The sequence below is a fragment of the Geospiza fortis genome, unplaced genomic scaffold (assembly GCF_000277835.1).
Source record: "Geospiza fortis unplaced genomic scaffold, GeoFor_1.0 scaffold79, whole genome shotgun sequence".
In the NCBI taxonomy this organism is placed as follows: Eukaryota; Metazoa; Chordata; class Aves; order Passeriformes; family Thraupidae; genus Geospiza; species Geospiza fortis.
In genome coordinates, this window is record NW_005054408.1 from 1,802,601 (window position 1) to 1,818,314 (window position 15,714).

General features: G+C 43.5%; 1 protein-coding gene across 1 annotated transcript in view; it reads right to left on the reverse strand.

Moving 5' to 3' along the window:
* Nucleotides 1-1,150: 1,150 nt before the first annotated feature.
* Nucleotides 1,151-15,714, reverse strand: part of VSTM2B (V-set and transmembrane domain containing 2B) — a 20,562-nt gene continuing 5,998 nt past the window's right edge. The window contains exon 4 of the mRNA XM_031061306.1: nucleotides 1,151-1,860. Within this exon, the coding sequence (XP_030917166.1) occupies nucleotides 1,810-1,860 (51 nt within the window). The 3' untranslated portion in view covers nucleotides 1,151-1,809. The remainder of the gene's footprint in view (nucleotides 1,861-15,714) is intronic.

Genomic DNA, 15,714 nt, shown 5'->3' on the forward strand with positions numbered 1-15,714 from the left:
AGAAGCTCCTGTGTGCACGTGGAAGCCAAGGACTGTGTTCTTCAGGGTCTCACGCTCTGCTGCACCTCCAGGCTGGCAACAAAAATTTCCTCCTTGTTCTTCCAAAGAGCTTTTTGGGGGAGGACTATGGATTGCTCTCCAGTCCTGCAGCTGGCAGTAATGGGATGAACACTACTGATTTTATCCCCTCTGGATCCCCATGGTGAGTTGGCCCCAGTGCAGCAGGCTTTTACTACCACAGTGTAGTACTCTTATCAAACACACATCTGCTTGGTCTCCAACCCAGGGAGTGCAAGTGGCACAAATCCCTGGCTGTCACTGGCAGCCCTAGAAAAAGGAAACCCTGAGCACCTGGGGAAATGGCAAACCCTTCCTGCCCTCCTTCCAGGACAGGACGCAGGTTCGAGGTGAGGCAGTGGCGTGTCCTGTGTTTGCTCTGCAGCTCCTGCAGGCACAGCCCTGCTGCCACTGGAGCTGTCACTCTGCCTTTCCCACAAGGAAATTCCTCTCTAAAATGCCACACAAGTGGCAGGACAAGAGTCATAGTCAGGCATAGGAAATTTCAAGGCAGTTCACTAAATTCAGCTAACGAAGGTCACGTTTCTTTACCAAGTCATCTTACTGGCTCACTTGAAAAACAAGCATTTTGCAACAGAAAAATAACTATTTGCTGTAAAAAAGCTTCTTTAGAGGAAGGTCACCTGGATAAGAAAAGTGACAAAATTATGCATTTTAAAAAATCTGAATATATTTTAAACAAACCTTGGAACTAGGTTACACAACATTCCAGGAGGATTTATTTTGATTTTCCATGGCTTGATTCACCTTTTTTTTTGAGAGAGGTCTGGGGCAAACCAAAGCAATTTACATTGAATGCCACACACTGTCCCACTGTCCATCGACCAGATCTTGTCCTGGCTGCCCAGAGATAACTGGTGGCACCAAGGAAAAGGCAGCTGCAGCCTGGGACTGGCTGTCTGCACGTTCTGCTGTGGGCTTTGGCACCAGCTGAGGGTGTCTGAAAAATAACTGATTTCAATTTTATTTTGTTTGTACTTTCCTCAAGTCTCTCTGCTGTGACAAGGCATGGAAGGGATGCAGCCATCAAGCCTTCTCAGGGACATTCAGGACACAGGGAAAGGCACACACATCTGTAAAAACTTTATTTCAAAATCTTTTTATTCAACTGTTATTCAGCAATATACAATACAGTTTATAAACAAATGTCTTACCTTGTTTCCAATCTTCATTTAAAAATAAATATTATTGACAATGAATATTAATTATGGCAAGATGTACCTTTTTAATGTCTCCAAAAGAAATAATTTAATTAAAAAAGAAAAAGAAAAATCAAAAAAAACCTAAACACAATAATCTACTAAAAATATTTCCTTTCTTAGGAAGGGTTTGACCCAACATCTTTACATATTGTCATAAAGATAACTGCTCAACAGTTCGTGCAAAATGAAGAGTCAGAGGGAAGGTTTAGAAAAGAAAAAATATTACATTAAAATAGAGAAATCATAAGTGCCATGCACAGAGCAGGGCTTTACACCATAGAGTCTGGAAACTAGATGCATTATTCTATGTGGTTTACTTTCTTGTGGCATCCCCAAAAATATGTTTTTCCCCCCATGTAGAATTTATCATGCTTCTTTCAGTCTCTTTCTGTCCATCTTTAAAACGGTAGGGATTTCTTTGTCAGGGGTTGTGTTTGTTATTAAATAGGTTCCTTTCTGTTTGGCTGAGGAGGAGTGGAGGGAGCAGTCCGTCAGTGGTTTACTAATAAATGTACAAGCTTATGCAGTATTAACAGGGACATGTATAGGAGTGGGTCTGTAGCATAAATAGGTCCTGTACCTAGAAGAGAAAGAGACAAGGGAGAGAAGGAGATTTGATTTTTTTATCTTTTCCAATATAGAAGATTAAATGCAAAAGAGAAATATAGGAAAATTCATTTTTATCACTTCAGTGCCAGGGGTCAGAAGCTTAATTTTAATAGTAAAACAGCATCCTCAAGCTATTCAACTCAAATAGCTTTTTCCTCCCCCTCCCAAATCTGACTCCACTGAGGTCATTTCATTATGTGTTACTAATGGTATGCCTAAACTTGGCTTCAGCCAAGTTACCAGCAATTGAGATTTCTATAAATACACCATAATCTGGTATATAGTTTCTTGAGAAATGACAGGTATCAACCACCCATTACTTTAGAGGGAAATGACAAATGCTGCGTCTGTACTTCTTGATTAACAGGACATGAACCCATTCCATTTGGAATGGGAACAGCAAGACCTTGACATCTTCTTTACCTTTTATGGGAAAGAGCAGAATTTTAAATTAAAAAATGTGCTCAGGAGCTATAGAAAAACAGAGGTCAGGTGTGGAACACATCTGTTCCTGTCAGCCTGTCCCAAGGAGAGCAGTGAGCTCACTCATGGGGCAGGACACACTGAGGAAACTGCTCCCAGCAACCAGGGGCAGCCACTCCATGCTGCAGCCACCACGGCTGTCCCTGCCTCACACCCCTGCTCACCAAGATACTCCCTCAGCTCTTCTATTTTCTAGCAAGGTGTGCTGAAAAGATACAAAAAGGTGAGCACACATTTGCTGTGTGCACCGTGGTGTGGCCCTCTCTCTGGCATGGGAGGGCTGAGCCGTGGGGCCGAGGTCTCATGGCCACGCTCAGCCAAGAGAGCAGGGGACACAGGCACGAGGCTCTGCTGTCACCTCTGAAATGGCCATTGCTGTGCTGCTGGCAGGGGCAGAGACAGAGGCAAAGGTAGAGCCGTTCCTTGGAACAACCCCGTTCCCTGGAGCAGCCCCTTGCCCTGGAACAGCCCCTTGCCCTGGAACAGCCCCATTCCCTGGAACAGCCCCTTGCCCTGGAACAGCCCCCTTCCCTGGAGCAGCCCCGTTCCCTGGAACAGCCCTATTCCCTGGAACAGCCCCATTCCCTGGAGCAGCCCTATTCCCTGGAACAGCCCTATTCCCTGGAGCAGCCCTATTCCCTGGAACAGCCCTATTCCCTGGAACAGCCCCTTGCCCTGGAACAGCCCCCTTCCCTGGAGCAGCCCCGTTCCCTGGAACAGCCCTATTCCCTGGAACAGCCCCCTTCCCTGGAGCAGCCCTGTTCCCTGGAACATCCCCTGCCACTGCTGCAGGGCAGGACACGGGTGCCTGGCGCTCCCTGAGCCCGGCTCAGGCCATGCAGACAAGGCCAGGCTGGGCCACAGCAGCTGCCTGGGCCAAGTGTCCCTGGGGACACCTTCCTGAGCCACAGGAGGACCAGTGTGTGCAGTTTCACCAGCATGGGATGGATGTGGGACAAAGGCAGGAGTCCAGTGGGAATTTGCCCTCTGCTGGACACCCAACCTACAGGAGTGACCAATGCCCAAAACACTGAGTGCCACCCACACTGTGAGAGACACTTTGCAAAGCATGAAAAATTTAAAAATAAGTTTTCTGTATCTCTGGAAAAGTAATCAGGGCACTGCTGTTTGTGAAACTCACTTCAGGCACGGTAATGTGAATACTTTACTCTTGGTCTCTAGGACATGTGAGTGTCTCCCAGCTGTGGCATGATCAAAGGAAATGCCTCAAACAGTGCCTGAGCAAAGCACTGCTCTTGGGCTGGCTGCTCCAGCTGCCTCGTAATCTACACACACCTCACCAGCAATGCTGGAGCACGATTACCCAGCATCAAAACCAGAACACAGCAATGTGCTGTGCCATTGAGGAGCTCAAGAAATGTCCCCACAGTGCTATCTCACAGACACCCAGACTGTGTGGTGATTATTTAGTTATTAAGGTTTTAATTAAATCCCTGCATGCTCAAACATGTGCTCAGGACTGCCTGCACAGCAACAGCAAGGTATTAAGATGAATACAGGATTTTTGTTTTTAAAGCTGAAAAATCATTAACAAACACAATTAACTCCAGCAGCTAAAGGAGATAGTTGCAACTCATTTCAAAGACACTAAAAGTGTGTGCAGGGCAGTCCTCTCTTCTGGGACAAGGCAGAGCTGCAAAAGGCCAGCCCAGGACCGTCCCCATGGGCTGTCAGTGTCCCCTGAGCCTGGGGATGGCAGGGGCAGCCCAGCAGCAGCCAACACTCCTGGCAGCTGCACACAGCTAATTGGCCAAATTCCTGCCAATTCCACACCTGCCCAGCACTGCAGGGAAGAGCTGGCCTTGGATATTTGTTATCATCAAACCTGAGGGTGCTGAGAACCCATTCTTTCCCTGCTATCAATGAACAGGGCTCGAGTCTGAGATGCTGCCAGTTGCTCAGACAGCAAGATGTGCTTTTGTGAGGGGGAATTCCCCTGGAAACACAGAGAAACTCAACCTGGAGAAATGGGCTCTTGAGGCTTAAGTGTCCTCACCACTGTGGTGCTGAAGGGCTGCCAGGAACACCAGCTTAGCATGGTTTCTGCTTTGAAGGGAAAGCAGCATTAGTCACAACTCCTTGCAGCACCTGTGTGCCTGCCTACCAAAATCATTCCTATGTTGGTTTCACCTTTATGTACTGGTTTTAGTTTAAATTTCAATGCAGAACTGCGAATTCAACAGTCCAAGTTTTGTCTTTTCCTTCTGTAGAAACTGCTATTGTTTTTAACCTACATTCTCCATCTTCTCTGATGGCAGAATGTGAGTTCAGACTCTGTTAACAGAATCTCAGCAGTTAAATGAAACATATTTTAAAAAACTATTTGAAAGTGATTATTCTTACTGAACACCACATAAAAGCTTCTTTTTCCATACTGATTCAGTGCTGTTCTGCTCTAAGACTTCAGGCAGTATTGGACACACAGAACTTCAGAATTCTCCTCCCTCTAAATATAAGCAAACCAGAAAAAGAATTTCAACAACAAACTGAACTTAATGTCCTCAATTCTGCTGTTACTGCAGTAGTGGAAGTCTTGACTTTTAGTTAATAAATTGCTACATCTGTAGGTGTAAACAAACAAAATGTGGGCTTGAGCATGAGGCTCTGGACACATGATTGACCCAGGTGTGAGAACAGAGGGTTCTTTCCCAGACACCCTAAATCAGGAGAACACTGTTACTTGCAAACTACAGACACTTGCAAGAAAACATTTCACTGATATTTTGAATATTCATTTGATGTTCTGTTATTGCAAGCTTATTTATCACTATACAGAGTTACAACTTTGCTTTTAAAATATTTATATGCTCATGGCCAAAAGGGAAAGTCTACCACCATGCAGAACAAGAACAAATTGTTCTCTTTGTGTATGGTGAATTGCTCTCTGGCATCACTCATCCTTCTTTGCAATTTATGACATAATAGTGTTTTACTGCAATTTTCTATTTAATATTTTTTATGCCAGAATTAATCACAGTTTGACTTAAAGCAGTTCAATCAAAAACAAACATTAATTAACCAAGTGACTTGTGACACCCAGGAAAAATAGGGATGATTCTTTTGCAAGCTATATTTAACCAATGGTCAAAACCCACAGTTTCCTGTAGTCACCTATTTTTCTTACTAGAAAGACTCTGAAAAGTGCTTTGATGTCTCTTTCTGTGATGCTGGTAAAATGCAGTGGCCCATATAATAAAAAGCTGAAAGACATCAGTAGCCTATTTTCCTTGAAAGATGAGATAACACCTAAAATCTGACTGCCTATTGATGATGGAGCTGGGGCCCTGGCTGGCAGTGTCATGAGACATTTCTCTGTACTGCCTTTTATGCAGTGACCTGTTAGCCTTGGCCTATTTCCTTACAGAACAATGCCCAATTAAAGCCCTCAAACCTGGCATTTCATTAAGAGGTGGCCATATAGATTGATCTGTTCTATCAGTCCAGAAAATTTAGACTGCATTTGATACATGTTCTTGTTCTGGTATCTATGGAAAAAAATGGAGTTTTACATGGGTTGCTAGTCAAGGATCATTACAAACAATAACCTGCTAGATAAAACAGATTCTCACTCACTGACATACATTTGGAGCATTTGCATTGAATTGAATTTCCCCAACTTCAGACCTAAGATCTTCTTAGAAGTTTTTAATTGAAATTACTAAAGTCACTATAGACTTACTGAACCAAAGAGATAATAAGCTACACACCATTAGAACTATTCCACAGTTTGAGACAAGATCTTATAAACTGTCTACACCCTTCCACTCTTAAGCACTTCCAGCACAATCCACACACTGCATTTTTGCCTTTTTTTTTTTTTTTGGTACTTAATTGTTTTGTACCTAATGCCTTAAGATTCCCACTCCTCCCCAGGAGCTAATTCTCCAGGATGCTGTGCAGAAGTGCATGCAGAGCCTGTGCTGATTTTAGCAGACCCTCCCAGCTCAACCCTAGAGCACTGCATGGAGCAGGAGGTGTTGTTCAAAGCAGTACTGGTACAACAGAAAAAACCACTGAACTGTGGTGTCCCCACAGCTCCTGGCTTTTGGCTGGCTGTGGATCATCCTGCCCAGGCACAGCCACAGACAGCTCCTCAGCTGCCTTTTGGTGGAGCTAATTTCAGCAGTGCTGACTTCCCACATATTTATGAGCAACTGCACAGGCTCTGCTTGCCACTGAACCTGCCTAGAAGGCACGATGACAAAATTAGTTTTCTATCCACTACAGTTTTTATTTATGATTCGCTGAGTTTTGGAACAGCTTTCCATAAGTCATCTCAAGAAAATGCCTCACAGAAGTCAGCATATGTTTTTATTTCTACACAACCATGCAGGTAGAAGCTTGTGATTCTGCTTTGTTCCTTCATCCATGACATCAAGGTTTTTAAGGTCAGGAGTAAATCTTCTCACACAGCCAGGTGAAACTACCAGCATTGCCCTCCAGACCTTTCATGATAATTAATGCCCACATTTCACTTCCTTATCCACACCAGAGCCTCAAACTCTCCAGGAAGCTGAAAGCAATTTTACTGGCCAGAAGACACTGACCAGAGTTTTGTAAAACTCTGTCATCATTTTAGGTCTTCTCAAATACACCTGAGTTTCACTGTTTCTCACCTTCTCTCTCAAAGTATCCACTGCAATATTCAGGCCCATATTTAGAGGTGAATTGCCAAAACCCCACAAGAGTTACTGAAAGCCTCCTGTCCTGGTTTTGGAAACTCAACAGGTTTTAATATTTTAAATAAGATTCCATTTGCATTTGGAGTATTTAGCAGTCCTGAAAAGAGGACACTAAATTACAATAATTTACTTGCCCACACCTGTATCTATTTATGTGCTGGGCTAAACTCACCCAAAAACCATGAGTTGAGGCAGAATTTAAGGCTTGATAACTCTACAGAAGCTGCATCCAGGGCAGCACAGTGCAAACTTCCTGAATAGGCAGAAAAATTGTGTATTTGAGGAAAAAGCCAATTCTGTGTAGCAGCCTGGTCCTTAATTTTGACTGTTCTTGATGTGACAACTCAAAAAGTTCACCTAGGACAGAAGACTGGTGCTTTAGTGGTTTGGTGTTTTAGACTTTAGTGTTTTAGCATGGTAGCAGTAAGGCTACAGATTAGAAAACAAATAAATTGGTTGGAAATGAGAGAGAGGTGTAGTTATGCAAGGAAATGATGCAGAAATAAAAGTTTGGTACTGATAAGAAGCTAAGAGAAGAAAAATATTCCTTCTGCAGTATTGATTTTCTGAAGCACTGCAGTGCTCTGCTGGAAGTCAATGTGTGAGTGCCTGTGGGACAGGACAGACACAGGCAGTGGTGCAGGAGCTGGGGATGTGTTTATTAAGGCACCTGCAACTACTGAGGTGCATTTTGATCTCAACAGAGCTCATTTTAACTGAGACTCATTAAGGCCAAATTTTCCTTAAAATGCTAGTGCTGACAATCCCTGCCAAACCTGCTGATGGTACACAGAGCAGCCAAGTGCTCTGTGATCCTCTACAGAGCCTCTTCCCTCTCCTGCATCATAAGGACATCATTAGACATAAGGCACAGGATTAAATGGACAATTGGTCTGACCCATTCCACAGCTGCTGCAGGTCTGAAAGGCACAACACCTTTGTTTTAACAGCTATCACAAGCAGGAGTTGTTGAGCTAGCGGATTTGATGAATGCAGGGAAATGCATATCTGCTATGAAGCAAGAAATACTCCTATATTTATACACAAATACTTCTGGTGTTAGGTTCCCAGAGAAATAAGCAGTTTGCATTGCCAACAGTCTGGCAAAAAACTATCTCCCACTAAAGTTACAAGAAACAGGGGTAACACAATATGGGAAATATTTTCCCTCAATATCCTCATTTCCCTTCTGTGGTAGCCAAAAGTGTACAGAACAATCAGCTCTCTTACCAAAGCCTCCCTCTGCTTCTTCAAGCCCTACATGTGCCTGTGAACACCCCTGAGGGCAGGCAGTGCCCACAGACAGCCCAGCAGCTGAGCTGGGGGAGCCAGGCCCTTGGGGGGCTGCTCTTGGGATCTCTTCTGCATGGACAGAGCCAAACAAACTGCCCAACCACTGCAGATCTCCACTTGGGAGGAATTAAAGAGTAACTTCAAGACAACAGCAGGAGTAATTTATAACAAGCTCCAAAAGGAAACACTGCTCTAGACGGTGGCAATGGAGAACAGAAATGCATCCTGCATGCTTAAAATGAGTAATTCATTCTATATAGATTATACAGTTCAAATACTTTCCATTGGTTTGCATTTAAATAAGCCAGTAACTTTCCTCTTTTAAGACCTGCAGCTGGTCTCTACTCTGTATTACCCTCACATAAACAGATTTCTGCTTTGGTATCGGTGGGATGATCTCTCCTTGCCAAACATCTCATTACAGCACTTAAACCATGCAACTATGAATTTGTTTTAATTTCCAGAATTTTCTGCAGTTCCGTGATCTAAAATTAACAAAACAAGAACGATTAATTAATTCCCTGAAAGTTGAATAATAAGACAGACAAAATTCTTTGTAATAAAATTTGGTGGAAAATGAATTCTAAATTAAAATACAGAGAAAAATAAGTAACTGCATGAGTGGTAGGTCAGGTGGTAAATAATCAGCCAGTCCTACACTTCCTTCTTCTGTACTATTATGTGAGCAATTCCAGAGCGTATCCATACACACAAGTAGCAAAAGCACAATTCAAACTGCTCAGATCACAAGGCAATGAAAAATACTGGGAGCTGGTTTCAGCTACTGAGCTTTGAAGCAAGTTTGGGGCATATTCTCAGGTTTTTCATTATAAATAGGAGGACTAAAAAGTCATATTGCAGAAAAGCAGGCAAGCTAGATATGGTCAAAAAATTCCATAGGAACTTTATGAAAAGACTGACAATGAGTCCCACTGGACTGAACCACAGATTTCACATTCTGTAATTGATACAAGTTGTAAATATTTGCAACCCAGAAATAATGACGATGACCCTGTGGTTCTCACTTCACTGTTTTTAGGGTATTTTTTACTTGATCAGGATTAGGAACAAGCTGCCAATGTAGTTGTAATTATCGCTCCAATCAGAATTACTAAACTTAAGCAGATGCAAGTGCAGATTAAGGATTTTTTTTTTGAAAAGTAACCCTATCCTGTCCATACTTAAAAAACCAGAGCTAAGTGCCTTAGCAGAATGCCTGATGACACACGAGAAATGGCTGTACTGAGAGCATGTGCCTGGAAAAAAAGCAGAGCCTGTGATTTCAATAAAGAAGGGATCACCTTTTTGCTGTAGACAAACAGCAGCATTTTGGGGCTGACCCACAAATACAGAGACCCTCCAAACATTTCCAATGACTGATTCTTTCTAGATGCTAGTTAACTAAAGACTCTGCTGTGCCCTAGGTGTAAGGGAGGCCAAGCTTTGCAGAATAAGGCAGCAAAGAGTTCTTTGACAAAACTGTGGACATGGGATATTGCTCAATACCCTCTGTACATGTGAAATCTCCAGCTCGGTGTGAGAGGGATTCAGATTAGCATGCCAATTTTAGAAATTAGAAAGCAGTAAACTATTTCTAATTATATCAGTTTGATGAATTTTACCCATAGAATCACAGAATTGGTGAGGTTGGAGAAGAGCTGTAAGATGACCAAGCCCAGCCATGAGCTCAGCACCACCACCCCATGTCCTCAGGTGCTACATTGCCATGTCTCCTGAACTCCTCCAGCAGCATGGCAACAAAACAACAGGTGTAGAAAACAATGTCCATGAGAGAGCTCCCTGTGCTCTGCCTGCTTTGGAAGTCAGAGCCTCTCTCTGCTCACACAGGGATGCCCTGCTCCTGATGCCTCAGGTTTAGCTTTTATATTTTCAGATTTTGTGCTGCTTTAGTGTGTGGGTCTGGGCTTCGTATTAGGGGATGGTGAGCTCTGTGCACAGAGCAGAGAGACAAAACAATTCCTTCTCTAGCTGGGGACCAAGGACAGCTGATCCAGATCTCAAGCCCAAGAACATAAACAATGGTAGACCAGAAAGAGAAAACAAGAAGGATTGGACTTCATAAGCTAAAGCTGTAATTGGACAATTAGCTCCAATACATGAATAGACCAAAACTTATAAAAGTGAGAGACCCCATGACTGCTTGTCCATTTTGTGGCCATTTTGGGTTGTGCTGCACAAGTGGATCTATTGAGACCTCTTATTAAATCCCTACTTTATTGTTTAGCCCTGTCCAGTCTCTGTTCCAGGTGAGCCTTCCCAAGGCATCCCTCCCAGCCGGGGCAGGGTGAGAGCAGCAGTTGTGGGGAGTGCTTGGGCTCTTTGCTCAGCGAGCACAGCTCCCTCCTGCAGCCCAGCACAGGCTCGTGCTGGCTCACACAGACCCCTCTGCTGAGCACGGCTGCTGCTCTGCCAAACTGCTCTTCTTTCCAGCTAATAAAATTGCCTCCCAGCTGATAACAGCCTAGCAATATAAAGTGCTTGGTTGTTAGCTGCTGTTGTGACAAATAATACCATTCTGCTGACAACCCCATTTTTTCCAATACAAACCTACTTGAACTGTTTGTTATTGACATATGGGACTGCTCTACCATTATCTAATTTTAAAAAACACATAGTAAACAGCAATAGTGAGCCTGACAGCATTCTTACTTGCTTTAGCAAAGCTAAATCAAAATCCAAAGCAACTTCCTTTTATTGCCAGCACAGTCCTGTCAGGCTCTCTTAAGTAAAAAGGAAACACCTACACAGGACTACTGTAAGATTCATTTCCTGGCAGAGGCTACTTTGTGTTTGCTTCCCAACTACAGCCCACACTGCTAAAAGCCTTCTCCAAACCAGTACCAGTAAGGCTGTCTGGGCATTTCTCTGTGCCACCACTGCTAAGCTTTAAACTGTTAGGGACCTATATAAATCGACAGCACAGTTCAAGCATTAGTTTGTACATCAGTAAAGCTGCGCCAGTACAGCCGAGGTGGGGAGTGAGTGACAATTACTGCCTCTCATAAAAGATACAAAGTTAGCTGGTGCTGCAAACTAAGACTCCGTTTTGCAAAGTATCTATTGAAATAATGTTTAAAGAACTAGCACTACGTATGTACTCCCTCTCCAAATGCTGTTTGCTCATGCAAAAACACATGTGGGTGCACTGAGCCTTTCTTCATACAAATTTCTAATTCTCACTCACTATTGAATCAATCTTATATAGAAATCTAGACCAGTGTTAGATACAGCTTCAATATTCACTGAAAAGACCTGTAATACCCCCTTTATTGTGTTTAGTAATATTTTTAGAAGATTTTTTTATCTATAACTTAAAGATTTCAAAGACATTCAAATAATATTCAGATTTCTTCAAGGGCACTGAACAGGCTGGAGTAGAATAGGTTAGTACAGTTTGTCTGTCCTCTGGGGAGCAAGCAAGAACCGCTGAAAGGAGGTTACTCAAATAAATTGCATTTCCACAGTACAAAAACACCCAGGCACAGCTTGTTTCTGCCCTAGATAATGAGGTGACACAGTACAGCAGTTAGTGCTTTTGTCCAGTTTGAGAATTAATCCACATTACACAGACACAAAAGAAGATATTTGACCTCACTTGTCCCCAAAGCAGTCTAATTTGCCTAGATATTAAAGTGCTAGTGATGTGTATTTAATGAGAATTCTTTTTGCATGTTTATTATCCAGTGACATTTAGGAGGTCAGCCTGATAATTCAGTTATGGCCTCTGTCTTGCTACTTTATTTAATGTAAAGGAAAATGTGACGCGACCCAGGTTGCATTTAACTACAAGGAACATCAGAATTGAGCTCATACATGGTCTCATAAAAAGCACAGGAGAAGTGGAGTAGACCCAGACATTACTGAGTGGGAAAGGCAGGGAGCCTGAGCTGAACAGCCTCCCAGACTTTCCTTTCTTGCTATTTCATGTAATGTTCATCTATCAAACATAAACGAGCTCCACAGGCTGTGGCTCAAACTAGCAGAGAGTCATTAAAGCTCTGACAAAGCCAGGAGAGCCCTGAACTCAAACCCTTGCCCCAGAGTTAGTCCAAACCCAAGCACAGAGCGGCCCTGACCACACAGCTCTGCACCAACAGAACCCTGTGCTCCTCCCTGTGCTGTCTCAGAGCTGCAGACAGGCTTCTTGCTTGCCAGTGCCCAACAGAGATCTGAGTGTCCATGTGCCCCTGGCTCCAGGTGGGCTGGCTGTGCCTGCCCTGCCCTGCTGAGCACCACGGGGCTGCAGGGCTGGGACTGCTGCTGCTGCTGCTGCTGCTGCTGCTTGATCCTGGCCAAGCAGCCCAGGAGCAGAGCTCCTCCTGCCTCACACATCAAAGGCTTTGAGGAGGGCAGGGACAGGCATGGAGGGAAGGTTTATGTTCTTCCTTGCCATGACCACCTCATCTGTGCATAACACATGAGCCCGTGTTCCTCCTACAGCTTCTTGTTTCACACCCCCATCTTTGTTTATTTTATTTAAAGCTTTCACTCCTGAGCTTTGAGGCTGGAGATCAAACAAATAAAAGGGAATTTGGAAGCTGCAATGTCTGATCTACATTCTGCTCAGAAGTTAAACTAAAAATTGCCCCCGAGCCAATATGCAGGCACTCATTTTGGAGACCATTTGGTAGGATATAATACAGTCAATTTCCCTCCCAGGAGGTCAGGATGAAGACCCTTGTTTATTACTGCACCATCAGATGACAAAGTTAGTCTCACGACTAAGGCAATGGACTTAAATTTAGATCTAAAATTAAGTTTTCATATTTAATTTCACAGCTGTCACACGACTCAAGAAAGTCAGTTATTGTTCTTGTGTCACTTATCTGTCTCAAACACTTGGACTACAAACTGCCTGACACAGAGATACTGGGTGTTTCACTCAGTGATGCTCTGCATCCCCCCTGCTCTGCCCAGTAAAAACCAGGAGCACTTCCAAACAATAACAACTTGCACTCTTTCACTTGCTCACCCCATTTTTCTCCTACAGTGTAAGATTCCATTTGTGTACAAGCATTTAAACTAAAAGCTCAATACGATTTCATTTAGAACCACAGGGATGACTGCTTCTCTGATAGTGTTAAAAATTTCTTGCCAGCAGATCTTTGTCTCCTCACAGCCCAAATCCCATTTTCCAGGCTTCCATGAGACCACAGCACCAAGTTTTTATATGGTTGTTTAAACACCACAGATAAAATTCTGTTTAAGTAGCTAATATTTGTGGCATATTGGTCAATTTTCCAGTTATACTGAATCTATTGCCTTATATACCATAATGCTGACACAGAATTCAGGCAAATACCATTTCTGATGGTGTTCAAAACAATGGATTTTCTATTTATACCCAGTTTGTCAGATGAGACTCTCTGCTCTTTAAATAATCTCAGTAACAGACACATTTATCCTAATAAATTCATGTTTCAGTTCACTTAGAAGATGTAAAGAATCACACTTTTCCACGGTGCATGGCTGGGGCAGCAGCTGAAGTCAACAAGAGCCCTGCAGGCACATCCCAATGGAGCATTTGATCTATAATCATGTTTATTGGAATCCCAGTACATAGAGGCCCTCTCTTACCACACTGAAAGTATTGGGAAGATTTCTACTGCAAGGAAAATAGGATTAGAGGCCAATTCATGCAGGACACTGTAGCTAGTGCCACACCATCAGCTCTCAGGCAGAGCTCTCCAGTCTTAAATGAGGATGTTTCTTAATCACTGATAGCAAATCCATTGTTCAACCACATTTCTACTTTTATACAGAGGAAATATCCCTGTGTACAGTGAAAAGACTTAGAAATGCTAAATACTGTAAATGTATCAGGCTATTCAATTATTACACACAGATTTGGTGCAAGCACTTCTCTGTATGTGTTATGGAGCTCAAAATAGGATAATGAGGCATGTGCATTACAGTGCTATGCAGATATAACTCATACAGCAACACAAGGTTAGGTCCTGCAGTCCAAACACCACATGAACAAAGATTTAGTTGGATTTGTTGGCCCTACTGGGTGGAAAACCAGTTACAACACTGCCCTGGGGCTGGACTCAAAACAGGGCTTCTAGCTCCCAGAAGTAAATAAAAGGGAAAAACCCCATTTCCTATGAAGCAACTGCAATCTTTTAGGAGAACAATAATTACTGCACCTAACTGTAGCTCTAAAGAACACCACTTTAACATACAAATGGGAAACCAGAAGGTCTAAGATGTCATTTTCTTTTAGGACATTTTGAAGAAAGTTTAGTGCTTCTCCAACCCCAGTGGCAGCACTGGAAACCCCAGTCTTCCCTCTCCTCCTGCAAGCCCTCACCACACTGACTGCCATGTCAATATTTTATCCAGGTCTCTATGTGACATTCATTCTAGGGAAGACTTCTTGCCTCTGCTGAGGCTGTCTCTCTGCTTCAGACCAAATCCCTGTCCCAGACAGTCTTTCTAAAGGACCCAGGAGATGGGGACTGGGACAGCAGCAATCTCCTTCACAGAAGCAACCGAAGAGACACCTTGTGGTAACAAGACTCAGGCAGTTCTGGTCCAGAAAGCACCTGAATCAGGAATTTTTGGGGGTCAAGTCCCTCAGCTACAAATTTCCAAAGCCATGCTGTGATTGATGTTCTATTGATTCATAATTACAGGCAGCTCCAAACTACCACAGGTACAGAAATTACAACAAACCAGGGAGAAGCCTGTTATCCAGGGAGATCTTGATTCAAGCAGAGTGAAAAGGCATTATTTCTACAAGAGGACCATACCAAAATACACGAATAATTACCTCCCTCTTATGGGGACAAAAGCAGGTGCTGGTTTACACCTTGTGAAGTCAGCACAGGAACAGGAACAGTCTGACCTGGCTTTCTCCACACTGGAGCTGCCACAGAGTGGCACTGTTCACAGAGACCTGTGTGCCCAGCAGGGAGCTCACGGCACCAGATTGTTGTTTAGCCAGTTTTGTAGCCCTCAGTCTCCACCTGGAGACCCCCACTAGATGTTTTTCTGTATTCTGCTGCCCTTTTCACTGATTTAAACCATTCCATTGCTTCCACTGCTGGCCACAACACTACCAGTTTATTTTCAGATTTTAATGCAGCCTAGAAACGATGCACAAGTGCCATATCCCAAACCACAGACATGTAAAAAATCAGGACAGACAGCAGTTTAGCTGATCTGGGCAGGAGGTCTTGCCCTCACAGGCATATGTGACATGCTGTCTTGGCAGCACAGGCTCACATCCATCTGTTGATGTGGAACTGAGCCCGCTGCACTTCCACTGTCCTGGTTTCAGTTCATAGGCACCACATGAGCTCTGGGGTCAGCAGGCAAGG